Source organism: Cryptotermes secundus, unplaced genomic scaffold, assembly GCF_002891405.2.
Source record: "Cryptotermes secundus unplaced genomic scaffold, Csec_1.0 scaffold1161, whole genome shotgun sequence".
NCBI lineage: Eukaryota > Metazoa > Arthropoda > Insecta > Blattodea > Kalotermitidae > Cryptotermes > Cryptotermes secundus.
The window spans coordinates 19,905-37,642 of record NW_019745101.1 but is presented as its reverse complement, the minus strand read 5'-3'; the positions used below and the strand labels follow the sequence as shown (position 1 = coordinate 37,642).

The following is a 17,738-nucleotide window of genomic DNA, read 5'->3' as shown; positions in this document are numbered from 1 at the left end:
AAATGTTACTTTTCAGTGCTGTTATAAAAGTAAGCCATTGCCATTGGCATAAGCACCACCCAGAAAGACTGCAGCTCACAGTGCATGACTCACTATTTCTGAAGGTTAGACCTTACATGCATACATAATTTTGAATGGAAAACTTCAATGAAGAAGATTATTATGGAAGTTAAGCTCAGTTTGATTTGATATTAAATTAAAATTTGAAAAATATGTTACAAAAATGTGAATTAGATTGAAATGTCTCATCACAATGTACAATGTAGGGTTTCATGATCTTTGGCATACATAAAAACAAAGTATATTTCTTGGCGATATAAACAGGTATCAGCTGGTCAATGAAGATTCTGAACCATCCAGATATTTAGTTACTTCTTTAGTTAACTATTTTGATGATTAATTAATTAATTATACAGCAGAGAATTTTGTGATTAGCTAACATCAACCATCTATTGAAGGAAGTCTTTCAAATATGGAGTTCAGTTATATAGAAAACTAGTTAGTTAATTAGGTTGTTGGGTAGCTGAATAATTAGTTTAGTTTAGTTAGTATGGTAGCCAGGCCGTAGGTAGTTAGCTGAATTTTTTATAGTCCACAATATTAGAGAATGTCTTAGACAAATAACTAACCAAATACATGAGGAAGCCTTTGTACCATATAGTTAGTAAGTCATATGGCTTGCACTTTGATATATTTTATTTAGCAAGACAAAACTGAAATTGACTGGAGCAATGACTGCTTTTATAAAAACTGAAAAGTAAATATTCCAGTTTTTGGAAACTGAGGTGGCCAGTTTAAATGTATCGTATTTATGAAAATCTAAGTCGATGCACTGATGGGGCCAACTACTAGCTGCCATGTATTTAATCGTAGATGTGAGGAATGGCTTAAACCCAAAGGAATCATCTCTCTGACTAAGAGCAGTGCGACAGGAGGTGTCAGCTGTTTAAATCTACACGGTAAGAGAGTGTGCCTTTGATTGAACTCTTCTCCCCATGACATTTAACCATGACTTAGATTCATGTAAATACGGTACAGTAACTTACCTCTCCCTGATGCAGCATGCTGGAACCTGTCCTTTCCAGGCCTTGTTTTTGTTACTGCTCTTAAGCACAACCATAGTCTTACAAATTAGTAAACACATCTGCAACTAGCATTGCCAATATGTTGCCTTTAATATGTTGTATTTAAAAAAGTTCACTCATACGTATTTACTTTGAATTCTGTGTATATATTTTCTTGCATTAAATATTATAAGAAAATAAAAGTTAGTAAAACAGAGAACAATATAATGGTTTAAATTCGTGTTTAGACTAATTTGTCTGTCAGTTCAGTTAGCTGTGGGGTGGCAAGGGGTTAGATTGTGTATGCAACGAGGAAACGAGGCTGAACTAATCTCATCTCATGCTTTATTCTGTGCTGAAGAAATAACACTGACCAGCAGAAAAAAGGCCCTCTTTGCACGAAAATGTCACACAGACCAACCACATAGTAGCAATTGCTTTATTATGTTCTTCACTAATTACAAAAGTTACACATAGTGAAATAGTAAAATATAAAATACTGTATATAGAACATTTAGCTGGGAAAACTCAAGAAAATAGAAAATTTTGGATAACTGAAAATATTAAAAATTAATGTTAGAGAATAGGTTGTGAAGCTGTGAGTTGTATCCATTTGGCTCAGTACAGGGTCCAGTGGTAGGCTTTCCTAATGCCAGTGGTGAAAACTTATGTTTCCACAACAGGGCATTACTTGGCCACCTGACTGTAAAGGAGCTTAAGGAAGACTCTGCCATGGAATTGGGTAGTCTGTTGGTCAATCAGTCTACCAGTTCATCAGTCATTTAGTCAGCCACTTATTGAATTTGTTTGTCTGAATGGTTAGTTGAATGAGCCTGTATGTTTACATTTGGCATGAATTCAGAGTTGGATAAGAAATGATTCATGGGGTAGCTGATGATTCCAGCTCTGAAGTTTTACTTGAATTCTGAGAACAACATGACCACATTCCACAGATTATGAAATATGTGACAAAACAAGATTCTTATGAAAAACAAGGAAAATTATGAGATAGTGGGAGACTTAACTTTCCCAGTATAAGCCAAATTTACAAAGATAATAACTTTCAGTCTTTTTACATGTTTCTCTAAGAATAATTTTCTTTTATTTTGATATATTTTGTGGAGGTATCCTACTGCAGCCCATCCTTTCTGAATGTTCTTTTCAGTTTCTTTAATTTTCTATGAAATCTGTGACTGGTATCTATAATTTTATCATCATTTCTCATTTTGTTACCAAAACTGTAATAATTATCACTTGTCTCATAATCCATTTCAGCTGATATAGCAAATATATTCCTCTTGTCAGTCCTTATCATTGCCCATGCGTCACTGCTGTATGATGTTTGTCCAGCAAGTGATTTACAGACTTCAATTTTCTATCTTCTTGATCCTTAATTGTTTAAAAATTTAGTTTATGGGACACAGAATATTGATGTGAGTGAAGGGATAATGGGATATCTGGTGATCCTGTCTGAGAGTTACAATAATTTGACCTATGTTTGCTTTAATATATAGTCTTTCCATACCAGTATGAAAGTGTGTAGTTAATAAGGGCAGTGAAACTCTGCAGCATGATGTTTTTGTGGGCAGACAACAGTTACCAACGGAAGAAGAGAGCCACAGTGAGACGACACATAATAATTGGACCAGACGTGCCTCTAAACAGGCTGAGGGAGGCCTCTGATGCTATGATGACTGAGTACAATCCTACCTACGAGTTCGGTGGTGGGACTTACACTATTCAGGATTTGAAGGATATTCCACGGGATCATCTGCGACTTGTGAAGTGAGTGCAATACCGTTATGTCTAATTTCATCTCACATCATTTCTCTGCAGTTATTTCATTTATATTGTTATGCATGACTTATACTAAAAGCAAAAGGGAAAAGTGGCATAAATTGGAGGTTGTGTCTCTCAGTTTGTTCATCCATATGTTTCAGTAATATTGATGTTGAAGGTATACATTAAAATGTTATCAGTCAAATTTCATTTTATCATTGTGGTTTCAACATAACCCATGAAGCATGACTTATACTAAAAGCAAAAGGGAAAAGTGGCATAAATTGGAGGTTGTGTCTCTCAGTTTGTTCATCCATATGTTTTAGTAATATTGATGTTGAAGGTATACATTAAAATGTTATCAGTCAAATTTCATTTTATCATTGTGGTTTCAACATAACCCATGAAGCATGAAACTCCAATAAAATTTGTAAAATTTTTAAACAAGGAGTTAAAACCTGAAAGAAAGCCATGTTTCCTATTAAATATATTTCCAATGTTTGCTATTGCAGATGTTCCAGATTGTTGTTGTTGTTGTAATTTTTATTCTCCTCCAGGAAGAATTAAATATGCCTACATATTTTGTCTATGTTAAATTTGTAAGATCTAACATCAGAGTTTTACAAAGCTGAATGTTTTTAATTGCTGACTTACAGACAATATGTTATAGTTTGAGTAATATTTAATTCAACTTCATACAAAAATTCATATTCCTGCCTCCAATGGCATATTACTTATCACTGTCAAATGGAAACATAAACAGACATTTTGCATGCCACTATGTTGTTTTACATACAAAAATATCTTAACAAAGTTGAATATTTTTCAAAGTTCTATTACCACACATTCCAGTATCATATATTAAGTAATATTAGGGCTGCTCCAGCCAAACAAGTGCCTATATCCATCATGTTGTTATTTCCAGTGTACAAAATAAAAAAAAAAGATCTCTCGTTGTATAATCCTCATACCAAATTTGGTTAAAAGTGGTCTCTGGTTTATAACCTTACGTTTTGGCGCCACCTCCTCTCTAACTGTCCTTTGGCCCCTTTGTTGCTGGTTGCAGCTGCCCCTCTAGCCATTCCCTCTCACCTGTTGTTTCTCCGAGTTTGCAGGTTGCTGCTGTGTCCTTCTTGTACAGTTCTTTCCTTTTTGTTGTTGTTGTTGTTGTTGTTGTTGTTGTTGTGGATATTTGTTGTTTGCGGGATATGGGTTACATGAATGCTGGGCGCCAGTAAGCTTAATACAAAGGCTTACTTTTCAGGAAAAAGGGGGGATGAACTGGAAACTACAGATGATAGGTACTGCATTCACACTAGAGCAATGATATTCTGTCTCAGGGTGCATACAGGCCTCGCATTAGCAGGAAAGATAAGAGTGTTTATAGCTAGGCACTACCACACACAGTTTAGTGAGCACTTTTTGATATTCAGTTAACAACACTTGTCCTTAATCCCTTAAACAAACTTGAAATCACTCAAACTTTTGTGACCAGATCCCTGGATAGTTATTTAGCGACTGCTTTTTAGCACAACACATAGAAGTGATTACACTTTCACCTAAACTTTTAGCCAAATTAGTTAGTTAGTTATTTGGAGAGGGTGGGTTTCCCCATGCACTTAGACCTGTATTGGTCCAGTGTGCTTCCCTCTATGATTTCTATCAGTCTCTATATCCTACCGGTACTGGTGCTTACCATCAGTCCCGCCCAGCCAGCGAGACCGGCTCTACTAGCTGAGAAGTATCTATAATGCTTCCCCTATCTATCAGAGGTATTAGAGACTGCTGTTGGGTGGGAAACATCCGTAATTTGGCTCAGTGACCTCCTTAGGAGATATGAGGTTCTTTTACATGCCGTAAAGCTACGACACGGGACCCACGGCTTAAAGTCCCTCCCAGAGGACTTGTTCCCTGAATTTTTCCGCCCTTAAAAATTCGACGTCCTCTGCCAGATATTTGAACCTGCGTACTACGAGTCATGAGGTGGGAACGTTACCTCTAGACTATGGAGGCCGCTTTTATCCAAATTAAGATTCACACTAATTTTGCCCAGTTATTTGGAGATTGTTCCAGTAACACTCTTAAAGATAATTTTGTTTTTAACTTTGACTTTTGAATCAAGCTGCCAGTGATGCTAATTTTTTTACTGTACACTTGGAGAGTTGTTCAGAGACTGTTTTAGCAGACTGACTCTGCTTTGAAGCAAGAAATCTTCACAGCTTCAACATCGCCTCCAAATTACTACCCTAATTTTGGCTGATTGGAACAATTCGAATTTAGGGAGTTAACCGCAATTCTCACTGCTCCAATCACCTAGCTGTAGTTTGGAACTTTGGCCCTTAAAGTCCTAATGTCTTTTTTGACAGTTGCTTGAAAAATTATACCAGTAGCGTGGGTTGTGGACCTTCTCACTTTTGACTTACGGGTTTCAAAACCTGTCAAGTGTAACTTTACCAAAGGATCCCGCCGGTCAACTTTCGAACTGAATTTCCAGGAAACTCTGCGGGGTGCTTCTTGCCTGGTCTTTGTAGGAGTGAAGCAGGCCCTATTCTTGAAACCAAGAATCGGACTAAGTCACCATTGAGTGTTCCTTACTACATCCTATGCATAATTACTACAAAAAAATCTTGATTACAAATAAAGCTTGTGGTGTTAGTGGTATGGCTACAAGTTCAGAAATTGAAAGTAGGAAGGACATGGTGATTTCATAAGCCTGTAGTTTTCCATTAAGCACAAAATGTTCCATTGTAACAAACATTCTCACATACAAAACATTCTTGTATACAAATATTATTAAGACCTGTGATTTTGTCTGAGATGTTTTACGTCTAATCCAATGGAACAGAATAACAACTGCGACTCTTTGTAATATAGGTGTGTCTACTATTTAATTTTACCAATAGTGTATCTTGTATCAGCATCAAATGAAGAATGTGTTTTGAAAATGTCTATATCTATATAATCTTCACTTTAGAGACATGTAAAAAGCTATATAAAGAAAATTCCAGTCACCACCACCACCTGCTCCTGCTGCTGCACTCAGTAGAGCTAGGGGAATTGAAGTTTTACACCCTGAAGGAACACTCAAAATTCCCATCTTCACAATATCTGAGATAGTCTAAAGGGCCATCAAAACTTGTATCCAGTGAGCACTGGGGTTGCTAGAAATGAAGTGAGTCTGAGCTATGAAGCTGACCACTCACATCCATCTCATGCTAAGTTTGTGAAGGCTGGGATATTATTTCCCCTGTACCTTCATATCATGGGGACTTAGCTAAAGCAGTTATTTTACCTTGGCCTTTGACTGGATTTCAAGATATATGGAAAGTTAAAAAGAGAAGTTACTTTGCCTGAATCTTGATATATTTTCCACAGAGCACTTGGACAGGGGGCATTTGGTGAGGTGTACCAAGGATTCTTTCGACACCGTGTAGGAGATGCAGTGGAAATGCCAGTGGCTGTCAAGGTATGTTAGAAACCAAGGAATGTGGACTGACTTTGTTGTGATTGGAAACCAAGTGCTCAGGAAAGTGAGTGGAATGTCATATAATGAGGTCACATTGTGTTAATAAAGTATTGAATTCAAGCTGTTATAATGAACTGAGCATGTGGTACAGATGAGTAATTAGAGAAACAGTAACAGGAGTGTGATGTGGAAATGTCTTTGAAAATGGCCTTAGGAGTTGGAGGATAACACAGAAATGGAACTTTGGCAGATGATGTGCAGAGATGTGAAGTAGATTAAGCTGGATCAGGTAATTTCCAGATATGGACTTCAGTATGAACAGTGTAGAATATTCACGTTTTTATTACTTCAAAGATAATTAATTAACTTTGTTCTTCTCTAGCATATTGTGCATATTGCAGACTCTTCCAGAGCTGTCAACCCACCAGGCTGAAACTGACTTCCTCATGGAGGCATTAATCATGAGCAAGTTCAACCACCCAAACATTGTTCATTTCATTGGTGTCTGCTTCGACAAGCATCCACGCTTTATCGTTCTGGAGCTGCTTGCTGGTGGTGACTTGAAGACATTTCTCAGGGAGTCCCGCCCTAAACCAGTAAGAATAAGTGACTACTGTGCTTAGTGAGGCTACAGGCATCATCATGCTTGTCTAACGCTTTAAGTTTTAAATTAGTTTATGAATTCTAAGGAAACTCGTTATCACTGAAGGTCATGCCAGCTTCAAATTTTCTTATTGTTGAATTCAGTGTATTGCAATATAACAACTGTAGCTTTCTCATTCACTTCTTCTTCATATTCATGTTTCCTATTTTTATCTTTCTTTCTTCATTCTCTTCCTGCACCAGTTCTTCTTTCTTCTTAGTCTCCATATCTTCTTCCATTTTCTTCTCTTCCTCTACATTGCCCACCTCCTACTAAATTTTCTCTTCCTATTCTGTTTCTCTTTTCCTCCTCTTTCTTCTGCTATTTGTCCTATTTTCTTCCATCTTCTCCTCATTCTTGTGTCATCTTATGGAGATAGACTATAAGCCTGTTCTTGCTTTAGTCAGACAGCAGTGAGATCTACCATTAACTTTTCTTCCTCATGGAGAGTAATTCAAAAAGGAATTTGATTTGTTTCATTCTGGTCCGTCACACTAACAATATTAAAAGAGGTTAAACAGTTCATTCCAGTGTGACTAGTAAAGATTTTTCTTATTTCAATCCTTCATCCCTTACATGCTTCGGCCTTTACAGACCATCCTCAGAGGGACAATCATGAGTCACTATTACAATATGTTTTTGAATGTTAAAATATATATATATTCATTCATTCATCAGTAATCTGTCAAGACGACAGGTCCACAGTCCCTTCCAAAACAGTTCCTCCACTTAATGCGAACTAGAGCTTTCTCCTTCATATGAGAATTTCCTCTTCTGTCCCCAAGGTCATTCAGCATCTTCTTACATCTTCTTCCTCGTCTTCTGGTCACTTCTATCCACCCCTCTAACTTTCCTTCAATAACTTCTTCTAGGAGGCAGTTACTGCATAAGATATGACCAATCCAATTAGCCTTCCGTTTTCTTATTTCATGTAGGATATTCCTCTGCTCACTGACTCTAAATAACACTTCTTCCTTTCTCACATAATCAGTCCAACTGATCTTCTCCATCCTTCTCCAACACCACATTTCAAAGCTTTCCAGGTGTTTCTGATCTACTGCCCTAAGTGTCCAAGTTTCAGCCCCATACAAAGCCATGCTCCAAATGTAGCATTTCACTAGATTTTTTCTCAAATTTAAGTCCAATTTGCTAGTAAAAAGATTCTTCTTCTTGCTAAATGAAGCTTTTGCCATGGCAATCCTAGATTTCATTTCACAAGTACACCTTCCATCATCTGTTAACAAGCTACCCAAATATTTAAAACATTTCACATTCTCCAGTTGTTTTTGGTCTACCTTTATTGTGACTGGGGTTGGTTGTCTCGAAATTTTCATTACTTTTGTTTTTTCTACATTCATTTCCATGCCATAGCACCTTCCAATTTCGATTAGTCTATCAATCATACCCTGTAGCACAGTTTCTTCCTTAGCCATTAACACAAGGTCATCTGTATATTTCACAGTTTGAATAATTTTCCCTCCTAATTTGAAGTTTCCAAGCCCATCCAGAGCTTCCTTGGTAAGGCATTCGCTGTAAAAGTTGAACAGAATTGGTGATAAACAGCATCCTTGTCGAACTCCTCTCCCAATCTTCACACTTCTTGTCTCCCCTCTGTCCAGTCGCACTCTAACTTTCTGATCCATGTACAGTTTACTAATCAGTCTTCTTTCCCGCCAATCGATACCCGTTTCCTTTAGGATCTGCATTAATTTGGTCCAATTTACATGGTCAAATGCCTTCTGCCAATCTATAAAGCAAGCACACATTTCTTCATCTTTCTTCTTCAAAGTTCTTTCTGCTATAATTCTCATCATCCCAATTGCATCCCTGGTTCCTTTTCCTCTTCGAAATCCAAACTGATCCTCTCCCAGTATATCCTCTATTTTCCTTTCAATTCTTCTTTTAAGTATCTTTGCTGTATGTGCAATAAGGCTTATTGTGCAATGGTCGCTGCATTTTGTAGCTTTTGTCTTTTTCTTTAAGGCAATCATTGTCACTTCTGTAAAGTCCTTGGGCCACTCCCCAGTTTCATATATGGTGTTTATTAGTTTTGTCAGTGTTTTCATACCACCTTCTCCCAGTAACTTAAGCACATCTCCAGGTACATCATCATCTCCTGTAGCCTTTCCATTCCTCATGTCCTTGATAGCAGTGGCTCCTACGCTGTGGTTGCGACAGTGGTTGCCTGACAGCTGCTCTGCTGTTACATCACCGCGGGGTGTGTTTACCGAGCGTTGCATAATGATGGAAGGAGTGGGGGTATGTTACATCACTCGTGAGAACGCAGAGTTCACGCGACCCCTACTTCCTGTTGCGCCATCCACGTCACAGTATTGTCTGCAAACAGAACTGGTTTAGATTTATTCTTAACAAAGTTTTGTAAGCAATTCATATTGAGAAGAAAGAGTAAAGGACCTAGTATGGATCCCTATGGGATGCCATGCTTCATATTACCCCATTTTGAAACTATCTGATGTCTAGAATTTATATTTTTTATTTACACCCTTTGATATCTATCCACAACATATAATTTAATCCAATTATTCTCCTTTCCAGGTATTCCATACCAATTTAATTTGAGCTGTCATGTTAAACTGTCATGTTTAACACAGTTGAATGCTTTAGCTAGATCACAGACAATCCCACATACTAGTAATATTTTATCAGGGGCATCTATGATTTTATTACTTAGTTCATAGATTGCTTTTTCTGTTGTAAGATTTTTCCTCAATCCAAATTGTTCTTTTGCTAGGGTTGAGGTAAGTTCCGCAGTGGGGTAATATAAGCGGAGCTGATTTCAAGTAAATTACTGGATATTTCATCATATCCACATGTATTTTTAGGTTTAAGGGATTTAATAATGCTTTCAGTTTCCTTTGCTTTTGAAAATTTGAGCTCTTTGTTTGGAAAGGAGTTGTGTTCTTTGTGGGTCTGATCCCTGAGGCTATACTCGTATGACTTGACTGACCTAGTCCAGTGAATGAGTGCAGTGCAGTTGAGTACAGGGGAGTGATGTGAGATCATTGAGCAGTCAGTTAGATGACTGCTGCAGTTCAGCTGTTGTGAGTTGTTGCTGTTAGACACTTATAGCTGAGGCATGGAGATAGTTCAGGAATCCAAAGTAAGGGAAATGTCTACAATTGAAAGCCACTACCGATAAATGGCTAGTGGAGGCTGTAACAGACTGAGAACACTAGTCTGTGTGTGATAGTGATTTGTGAAATGTAGTAACAAGTTGTATAAGTGTGCAATAAATCCGATTACCAATCAAAACCCTGTATATAGTGACACTCATACATGTAATAATATATTTTAGCAGTAAATAGAGTTCAGTGGTTACTTACATGCTCTAAGCACTTTGCTCCTGGGTTAACAGCCCGCAGTACCCACTGGATAGAAAAGTAGGTGGGCCAAAGTGCTGTTTAGGGTTTCATGTCACCTTACTGAACTATCCCAGCTCATTTTATTTAAATGTTTCTATTTTGCTTTTGAATGTATGAAAATATTACTTTTGTTGCCAGAGATATTATCAACTTTCATCTCTTGTGTTAAGAAGTATTAACTGGTTAATTTAGTGTTTTTAGCTTACTGCTTATTGAAACATAACATAATAAAACATACATACTCCACATGTAATGGTTATAGCCCCATGACTTATTCTTCTGGAATTAGATAGTGATATTTCCTTCGTAAGATGTAATGACTGCACTGATATGACTCAGTTTTCCTGAATTAGGCAGTAGCGTTTCCTTCACACTAGTTATAGTGATTATGTCACTGATTTGATCTTCTGAAATTAAAAAGTGATACTATATTCACTACGTCGGATATAATGGCTTTTCTACCACAAGTCATTCTTTTTGTTTGTCAGAGCTTTCTGAAACTATATGTAAATGCTCATTGAGTGACTGGTTACACAACTTGTTAATTTAGAAGAAAATTTCTATGCATTCCTCCATAATTCATTATTTTCCCTTATACTTCTCTTGTAAGGCTATCACCAAAATTCCAAGGACTCTCCACTGATGATAAAAAGTTATGATGTAGACCTTATAAAACTGTTTCAATAAATATGCCTCAGTTTCCATTGGTTTCGATTTAAATTTACTAAATTAATCCATTCCAAAATTTGTAATCATTTTTTTGGCATTGTAGCTTAAATTTAAAAGCTTTTAGCAATGTGAAATATCCTGTGCATTTGCCATTCTAAATTTCACACTTCTGTGATAATCCTCACAAGTTACAAATCTAAAAGAGCAACAGCCTGTAATAATACCCATATACCGTATTTACGCATGCATAGGCCGCACATTTTTTGCCAAAAATTCAAGAGGAAAACTGGGGTGCGGCTTATATTCGAAATATTCGGAATCACACTTCATTTAAAAAAAATTATATTCATAATTAGTAATACAGGGTGTAATACTCCTGAAATAATATTCCAAGAAAATTATTTTTTCTATAATTTCTGTCTGAAAATTGTGCTGCGGCCTATACACGCATGTGGCCTGTACATGCGTAAATACAGTATCATTCCCATGATATGAGGAGAAAACAGCTTCTATTTAAAGCCCGACAGCTTAACTTATTAAGTGGCATGGGGTTCTGGTGTGTGATGCAGGAACGGCCATCTCCCCTCACGATGAAGGATCTGTTGATGTGTGCTATGGACATCACAAAGGGCTGCAAGTATATGGAGCAAAATCGCTTCATCCATCGGGACATAGCAGCCCGGAACTGTTTGCTCACCACCAAGGGACCGGGCAGGGTTGTCAAAATTGCTGACTTCGGCATGGCCAGAGACATATACAGGTATCATTTTCTCCATGTCTTTAAATTAATTATGCTTAGATGAGATATATTTATCCACTCAATGAGATGGAATGTAACCAGGAACAAAAACAGCTTTTCCTTTCCATTCAGCTGTGCTGATCCTTTCATCACCAAAAATTCTTTTCTAAGAAAATTTTCAGAGTAAGACAGGTTTTCTCCATATGCCCAATGCCTATGACAGGTTTAAATGTGTAAACCCCACCTAAATACATCTATGAACACAATACCACCACCACGCAACCACATTCTCAGTATGCTTGTGATCCAGTCATATACAAATGAGAAATAAATAAATTTGTCTCTATATGTATGTTTCTTTCGTCAAAATTATCATGACCAAAGTTTTTTCCTCTGTCATCTTTCCTAGGCCTCCATAAATATCTTGAATTCCAAGACTGTGGGCTAAAATCTTTGTCATATATCCAGTTAACATACACTTTTAATTTAATTTGTTGAATAAACTGAATAAGAATTATTTTTATTGTATGCATCTTGTTGTATAACACTATACACTATACCATCTTTGTGTTCATCAACACAATAAGTTCCAAATAAATAAATTAATTAATCCATTCATTCGTTTCCTTTATTTTCCATATATCCATACAGGTAACAAACCTAGGATGTGGAAATGGTCCCTTTGAAAATAGATATATCAAAATACATATACAAAATTACACGAGACACATAATCAAAATCACTTACATTGATTGATTAACATAAATAATAATATAAAGTAAAAAGTTTACTAAGATTTCAATTAATATACACAATTTAAAAATAACTTACTACAAAACTTGAATTACTACAAATTTATTTAAATTATATAATAATATAATTGTGTGTGATTGTGTAATTGGGAGTGTGTGATATAGTGATACATAGCTCCCCTACTGTAAACGTGTAGACTACTGAAGATAGAGTGAACTGATTTGCGCATAGGGTTATAAAGGGTGAAACCCCGCAACAGTGGTAACAGATTATTGCAATTAGGGTTATAAAGTGTGAAACCCCGCAAATGTGTTATAACNTTGAAAATAGATATATCAAAATACATATACAAAATTACACGAGACACATAATCAAAATCACTTACATTGATTGATTAACATAAATAATAATATAAAGTAAAAAGTTTACTAATATTTAAATTAATATACACAATTTAAAAATAACTTACTACAAAACTTGAATTACTACAAATTTATTTAAATTATATAATAATATAATTGTGTGTGATTGTGTAATTGGGAGTGTGTGATATAGTGATACATAGCTCCCCTACTGTAAACGTGTAGACTACTGAAGATAGAGTGAACTGATTTGCGCATAGGGTTATAAAGGGTGAAACCCCGCAACAGTGGTAACAGATTATTGCAATTAGGGTTATAAAGTGTGAAACCCCGCAAATGTGTTATAACTAATTGTAGCCATTACTTGTAGGTTGTTAAATAAACCAATTAACGATCTCTACGGCGTATTCAGTAACGAAACACGTTACGTTGGTGTCAGAAGTGGGTTTTGGACTTACACGCATGACCAACGAGCTTCGAACTCAAGACACGTGACAATTTGGTGTCAGAATTTTTACGAGCTTAAATACGCCTCAGAGAATTTTACTGCTACAAAATGGAGATGCAGCAGATGATGGAACTTCTCCTGAAGGAAATGAGAACCATTCACGAGAAGGAGGAGGCCAATAGGAAGAAAGACAAAGAAGAAATGCTGAAAGAGATGAGGGCCTGGCGAGAAAAGGTGGACGCCGACTCGAAAGCGTGGCGAGAAAAGATTTCCGCGGAGACGAGAGCAACCCAAGCAAGGGCGGCACAACAAGAAGAGGTCCCCATAGTGATACCGGTCGGAGAGACGATGGCCTACCAAGAAATGGAGGCACGTCGAGAAGATGAAGAGCCGGCCTCAGTGCACAGGAAACCTGAGGCGGCAGAACAACGAGAGGTACCCGTAATAGATGTCGAAGTAATGCCGGTCGGAGAACCGAAGAAGAAAAGGCGCAGGGACCGAAAGCGACGAATTGTGAAGAACCAGGCACGGAAAAATTGCGGACCCCAGAATAAATTGGCCGTCGTCAGCAGGAAGGTGTTCCGCCATGCAAGAGTGGCATGGCGCAAGAGGAACATCTTCAGGAAATCTTGGACCCGAGGAGATCATGCACCCCGGATAAAGTTGGCTGCCACCTGTAGGAAGATATCCCTTCGCGCGACAGTGGCACGACGTTGGAGAAATGACTTCAAGAAGGAAACTCCCCAGGGAACCTTCGGATACTGGAGAAAGGACTTAGCGCCACGGTCTTGTACCAGCAAGTGGCGGGAAGTCCAGGAAGAACAACGACGTCAGCGAGTGCAAACAACGCATAAAGAGCTGTTACGTCCATGTAAGAAACTTCCGACGAAAGACTTGATCAAGGATGGACCGTGTGGAGGGGACGACCCCCTCCAAAACGGAAAAGAAGACTTCAAACAGAAGAGCAGCCTGTAAAATAGAAGAACCGGCCTCCNTGCAGCAAGGGCATAAGGAAACAGGACGTGGAGGAACTACTACGCCTGAGGGAGAAGACCGGCAACGTGATCTTCAGTGGAAGGTTCGCAACACAAGAAGTCGGTACNACCGCTTGAGACGAGCTTTGTCTTAAGAGGGGAGTGGATGTAACGGCCGGAAAACAGATGCTGCAAGAACAGCCTCAGAAGCAAAGGAACGGGGATGCGCCGTTAGGCTATTCGGGACTAATAGTTTTAAGGAGGGAGCAGTGTGACGTGTCACTCTAGCTGGACTCCCCACCGGAGCTAAGACGCCGAGCGGAGCAGAAGTTAGCCCAGCCCCAGCGTCCTGGTAGCTATGCAACGCGAGTCAACAGCGGTGACGTAACAGGATGACGTGGCACTCATTACGCAACAGGCAAGCACTGCGGCTATATAAGGGAACTGCACAGCGGCTGCGAGTCAGTTGTACTGTGACAGTCGCAGAGATCAGTAGTAANGTTAGGCTATTCGAGACGAACAGCCTTAAGGAGGGAGCAGTGTGACTTGTCGCGATAGCTGGAGCCCTCCCCTGGAGCTGACGCGCCGAGCAGAGCCGAAGTGAGCCGAGTGGAGCCGAAGTTAGCCGAGTCCCAGCATCCTGGTCGCTATGCAACGCGAGTCAACAGCGGTGACGTCACCAAGTGGTACCGCAGTTGCTAGGCAGCGCGGGCAAACAGTGGTTGCTAGAGATGACGGTAGTAACAGCGGTACACAGCGTTGCTAGCACGACGGCACCAGACAACAGTGGTGCCTATTACGTGGCCATTTTCTGTATTGTCCGAACGAGGCTACATAAGGAGCAGCGAAGGCTATGCACAGTTAGTCCTCGAGCTACCTCCGAGTTAGTTCCGAGTTAGCCAGCAACCCGTCAGTTGCATTCTGGCATTTGGAGTGTAGTATTTGTGATACTGCAGATAGCAGTAATTGTGAATCTGTAATTTGGGTGATTGTAGGTGCGAATGTGAAATAAAATTCGCTATATCAAATACGGCGTGAAGTTATTTGTCGCGTTATACACTCAAGACTCATGACAATATTAACTCAAATAAATACATTACAAATTTACACACTTATGACCAATTATGTTGATGATATTCATTCATGGAATAAAAATTTCTTCAATGCAGATTTAAACCTTCTCTCATCAGTAGCCAACATTTTTATTGTTTGAGGAAGATGATTAAAACTTTAATACCTGATATGTACACACCTTTATTGTATTTTGTTAGGTTAACTGCAGGTTAACTACTTTCTGTTGCGCCATCCATGTCACATTATTGAGGGCTCTAGTTTTATACTTGTGAATCCCACTGTTAAAATTAAATAAATGTTTATTATTAATTGTGTATAAAAGTAACGAATATATGTACTGAGAGTAGAACGTCATTATTTCCCAATTCTTAAAAATGTCCCTACAAGACTCTCTTGGTGTAGAATTCGTTATAATTCTAATAACTTTCTTTTGCAATATAAAAACTTTGTTAACACAAGAAGAGCCACCCAAAAAATGATACCCTAACTTATGATAGAATGTATATGAGAAAAATAAATTAGCTTTAACGTATCTAAAGGGTCAATATATTTTATATTTCTCAATGCATAACATGTAATGGAAATTTTATTAATAACATAATCAATATGCTGTTTCCACGAAAGAGTATCATCAATAATTAATCCCAGAAATTTTGTCTCAGTCACATTAGTTAAATTTATCTGATCATAGCTAATTTGAGTAGTGATATTATAATAATTCAAAGGTCGAAACTCAACATATTGAATCTCATTAAAATTCAAGGTAAGCAAATTAGCATTAAACCATGTATTCATATCTTTGAAAGTTTGATTAAGATTTATTTTAAAGTTTAACTTATTAGTGTCAGTTACTATAATACTGGTGTTGTCTGCAAATAATACCATACTATTATTTTATTTATTATTTTAGGTAAATCATTAATATAAAGCAGAAAATACAAGGGACCAAGAATTGAGCCCTGTGGAATACCGCATTTAATTGTTTACCATTTGGATAAGTTGTTATTATCAATTCTATTACCCAATACAACTCTCTGATATCTGTCAAATATGATCCAATAAGTGTTTTGAATTTTCCTTCAATTCCATAGAATTCTAATTTATCCAATAATATTTTATGGTTAACATAATCACCTTTTGCAAATCCCACAAAATGCCTCCCACCATTAACTTTTTAGTCATCGCAGTTAAAGCATTATTTATCAATGTAAAAGCTGCCTTCTCAGTAGAGTGTGTCCTAAAACCATATTATTCATGTACAAACAGGTTATTTACTTCAATATGAGTAATAAGTCTCACATAAATAAGTTTTTCAATGATCTTAGAAAAAGAAGTCAACAATGATATATTTGGAGATATTGTGAGTTTTCCCTTTTTTAATACCGATTTAACTATGGCAAATTTTAATCTATCAGGAAAAATACCAGTAATAATTACTGTATTATAAATATGAGTAAGTGGAGAAATAATAAATGAACTTAATTTTATAATTCTGTTTGAAATTTCATCATATCCACTTGAGCTTTTAGTCTTTAATGATTTCATAATTTTTTTCAACTTCATACTGCCAGTTCATTTTAGTAAAAGGTCTACTAAACGTATTTACTAAGTAATGGATTGGACTGGACGAATTTGAGCTTATATAATTATTATTATCTGATATGATAGAAACAGCTATAGATAGAAAGTGTTTGTTAAAAGCATTTGCAATTTTGTTCTGATTCATTATTACTTTATTATGTACCATTATGGAATGAATACCTTTATCCTTTTTTATTTTCCCTTTATCCTCATTTAATATTTTCCAAGTACTTTTCATTTTATTATTAGAATTAAGAATATTTCTATTGTAATATGATTTTTTGCAGCTATAATTACTTTTGATAATATTTTACAGTACTATTTATAATATATTTTAAGATTTAAATCATCACTATGTCTGCATAATAACAAGAGTTCTCGCTTTCTTTTACACGAGGTCATTATCCCTTTTGTAATCCATTTATTCTTAATAATATTATAATTTATTTCCTTTTTGGGGGCACAGGCATAAGAACATCTTAAATAAGTATTATGAAGGTTGTTAAACATATTACTAACATTTGTGGGAACATCCCACATTATCACGCATTTCAGGTCAGGTCAGGTCATGTTACAACTGACGGTCAGTCAGTCTGTCGGTCTTGGTGTCGAGCCCCAGCTGGGGCTCATGACCAGATATTTCTTTTCAATGAAAGTTACTGTCCTGTCTATGTGTAGCGCCCTCTCTGACGAGAGGTCGGGTCTGTCATCTGTCAGTCAGTCTGTATTAAGTCTATTGTCTGTATTTACATACATTTACAAATACACACTTAATCCTTACTTCTATGTACAATATATACACA

At 37.1% G+C, this 17,738-nt stretch overlaps 1 protein-coding gene across 1 annotated transcript in view; it reads left to right on the top strand.

Moving 5' to 3' along the window:
* The window catches only part of LOC111875018 (leukocyte tyrosine kinase receptor), a gene marked incomplete at its 5' end in the record, with an annotated part of 164,894 nt that overhangs the window by 129,716 nt on the left and 17,440 nt on the right, over positions 1 to 17,738 (top strand). The window contains 4 exon segments of the mRNA XM_023871021.2: positions 2,654 to 2,849; positions 6,219 to 6,309; positions 6,711 to 6,905; positions 11,574 to 11,764. Of these exon segments, the coding sequence (XP_023726789.2) occupies positions 2,654 to 2,849; positions 6,219 to 6,309; positions 6,711 to 6,905; positions 11,574 to 11,764 (673 nt within the window).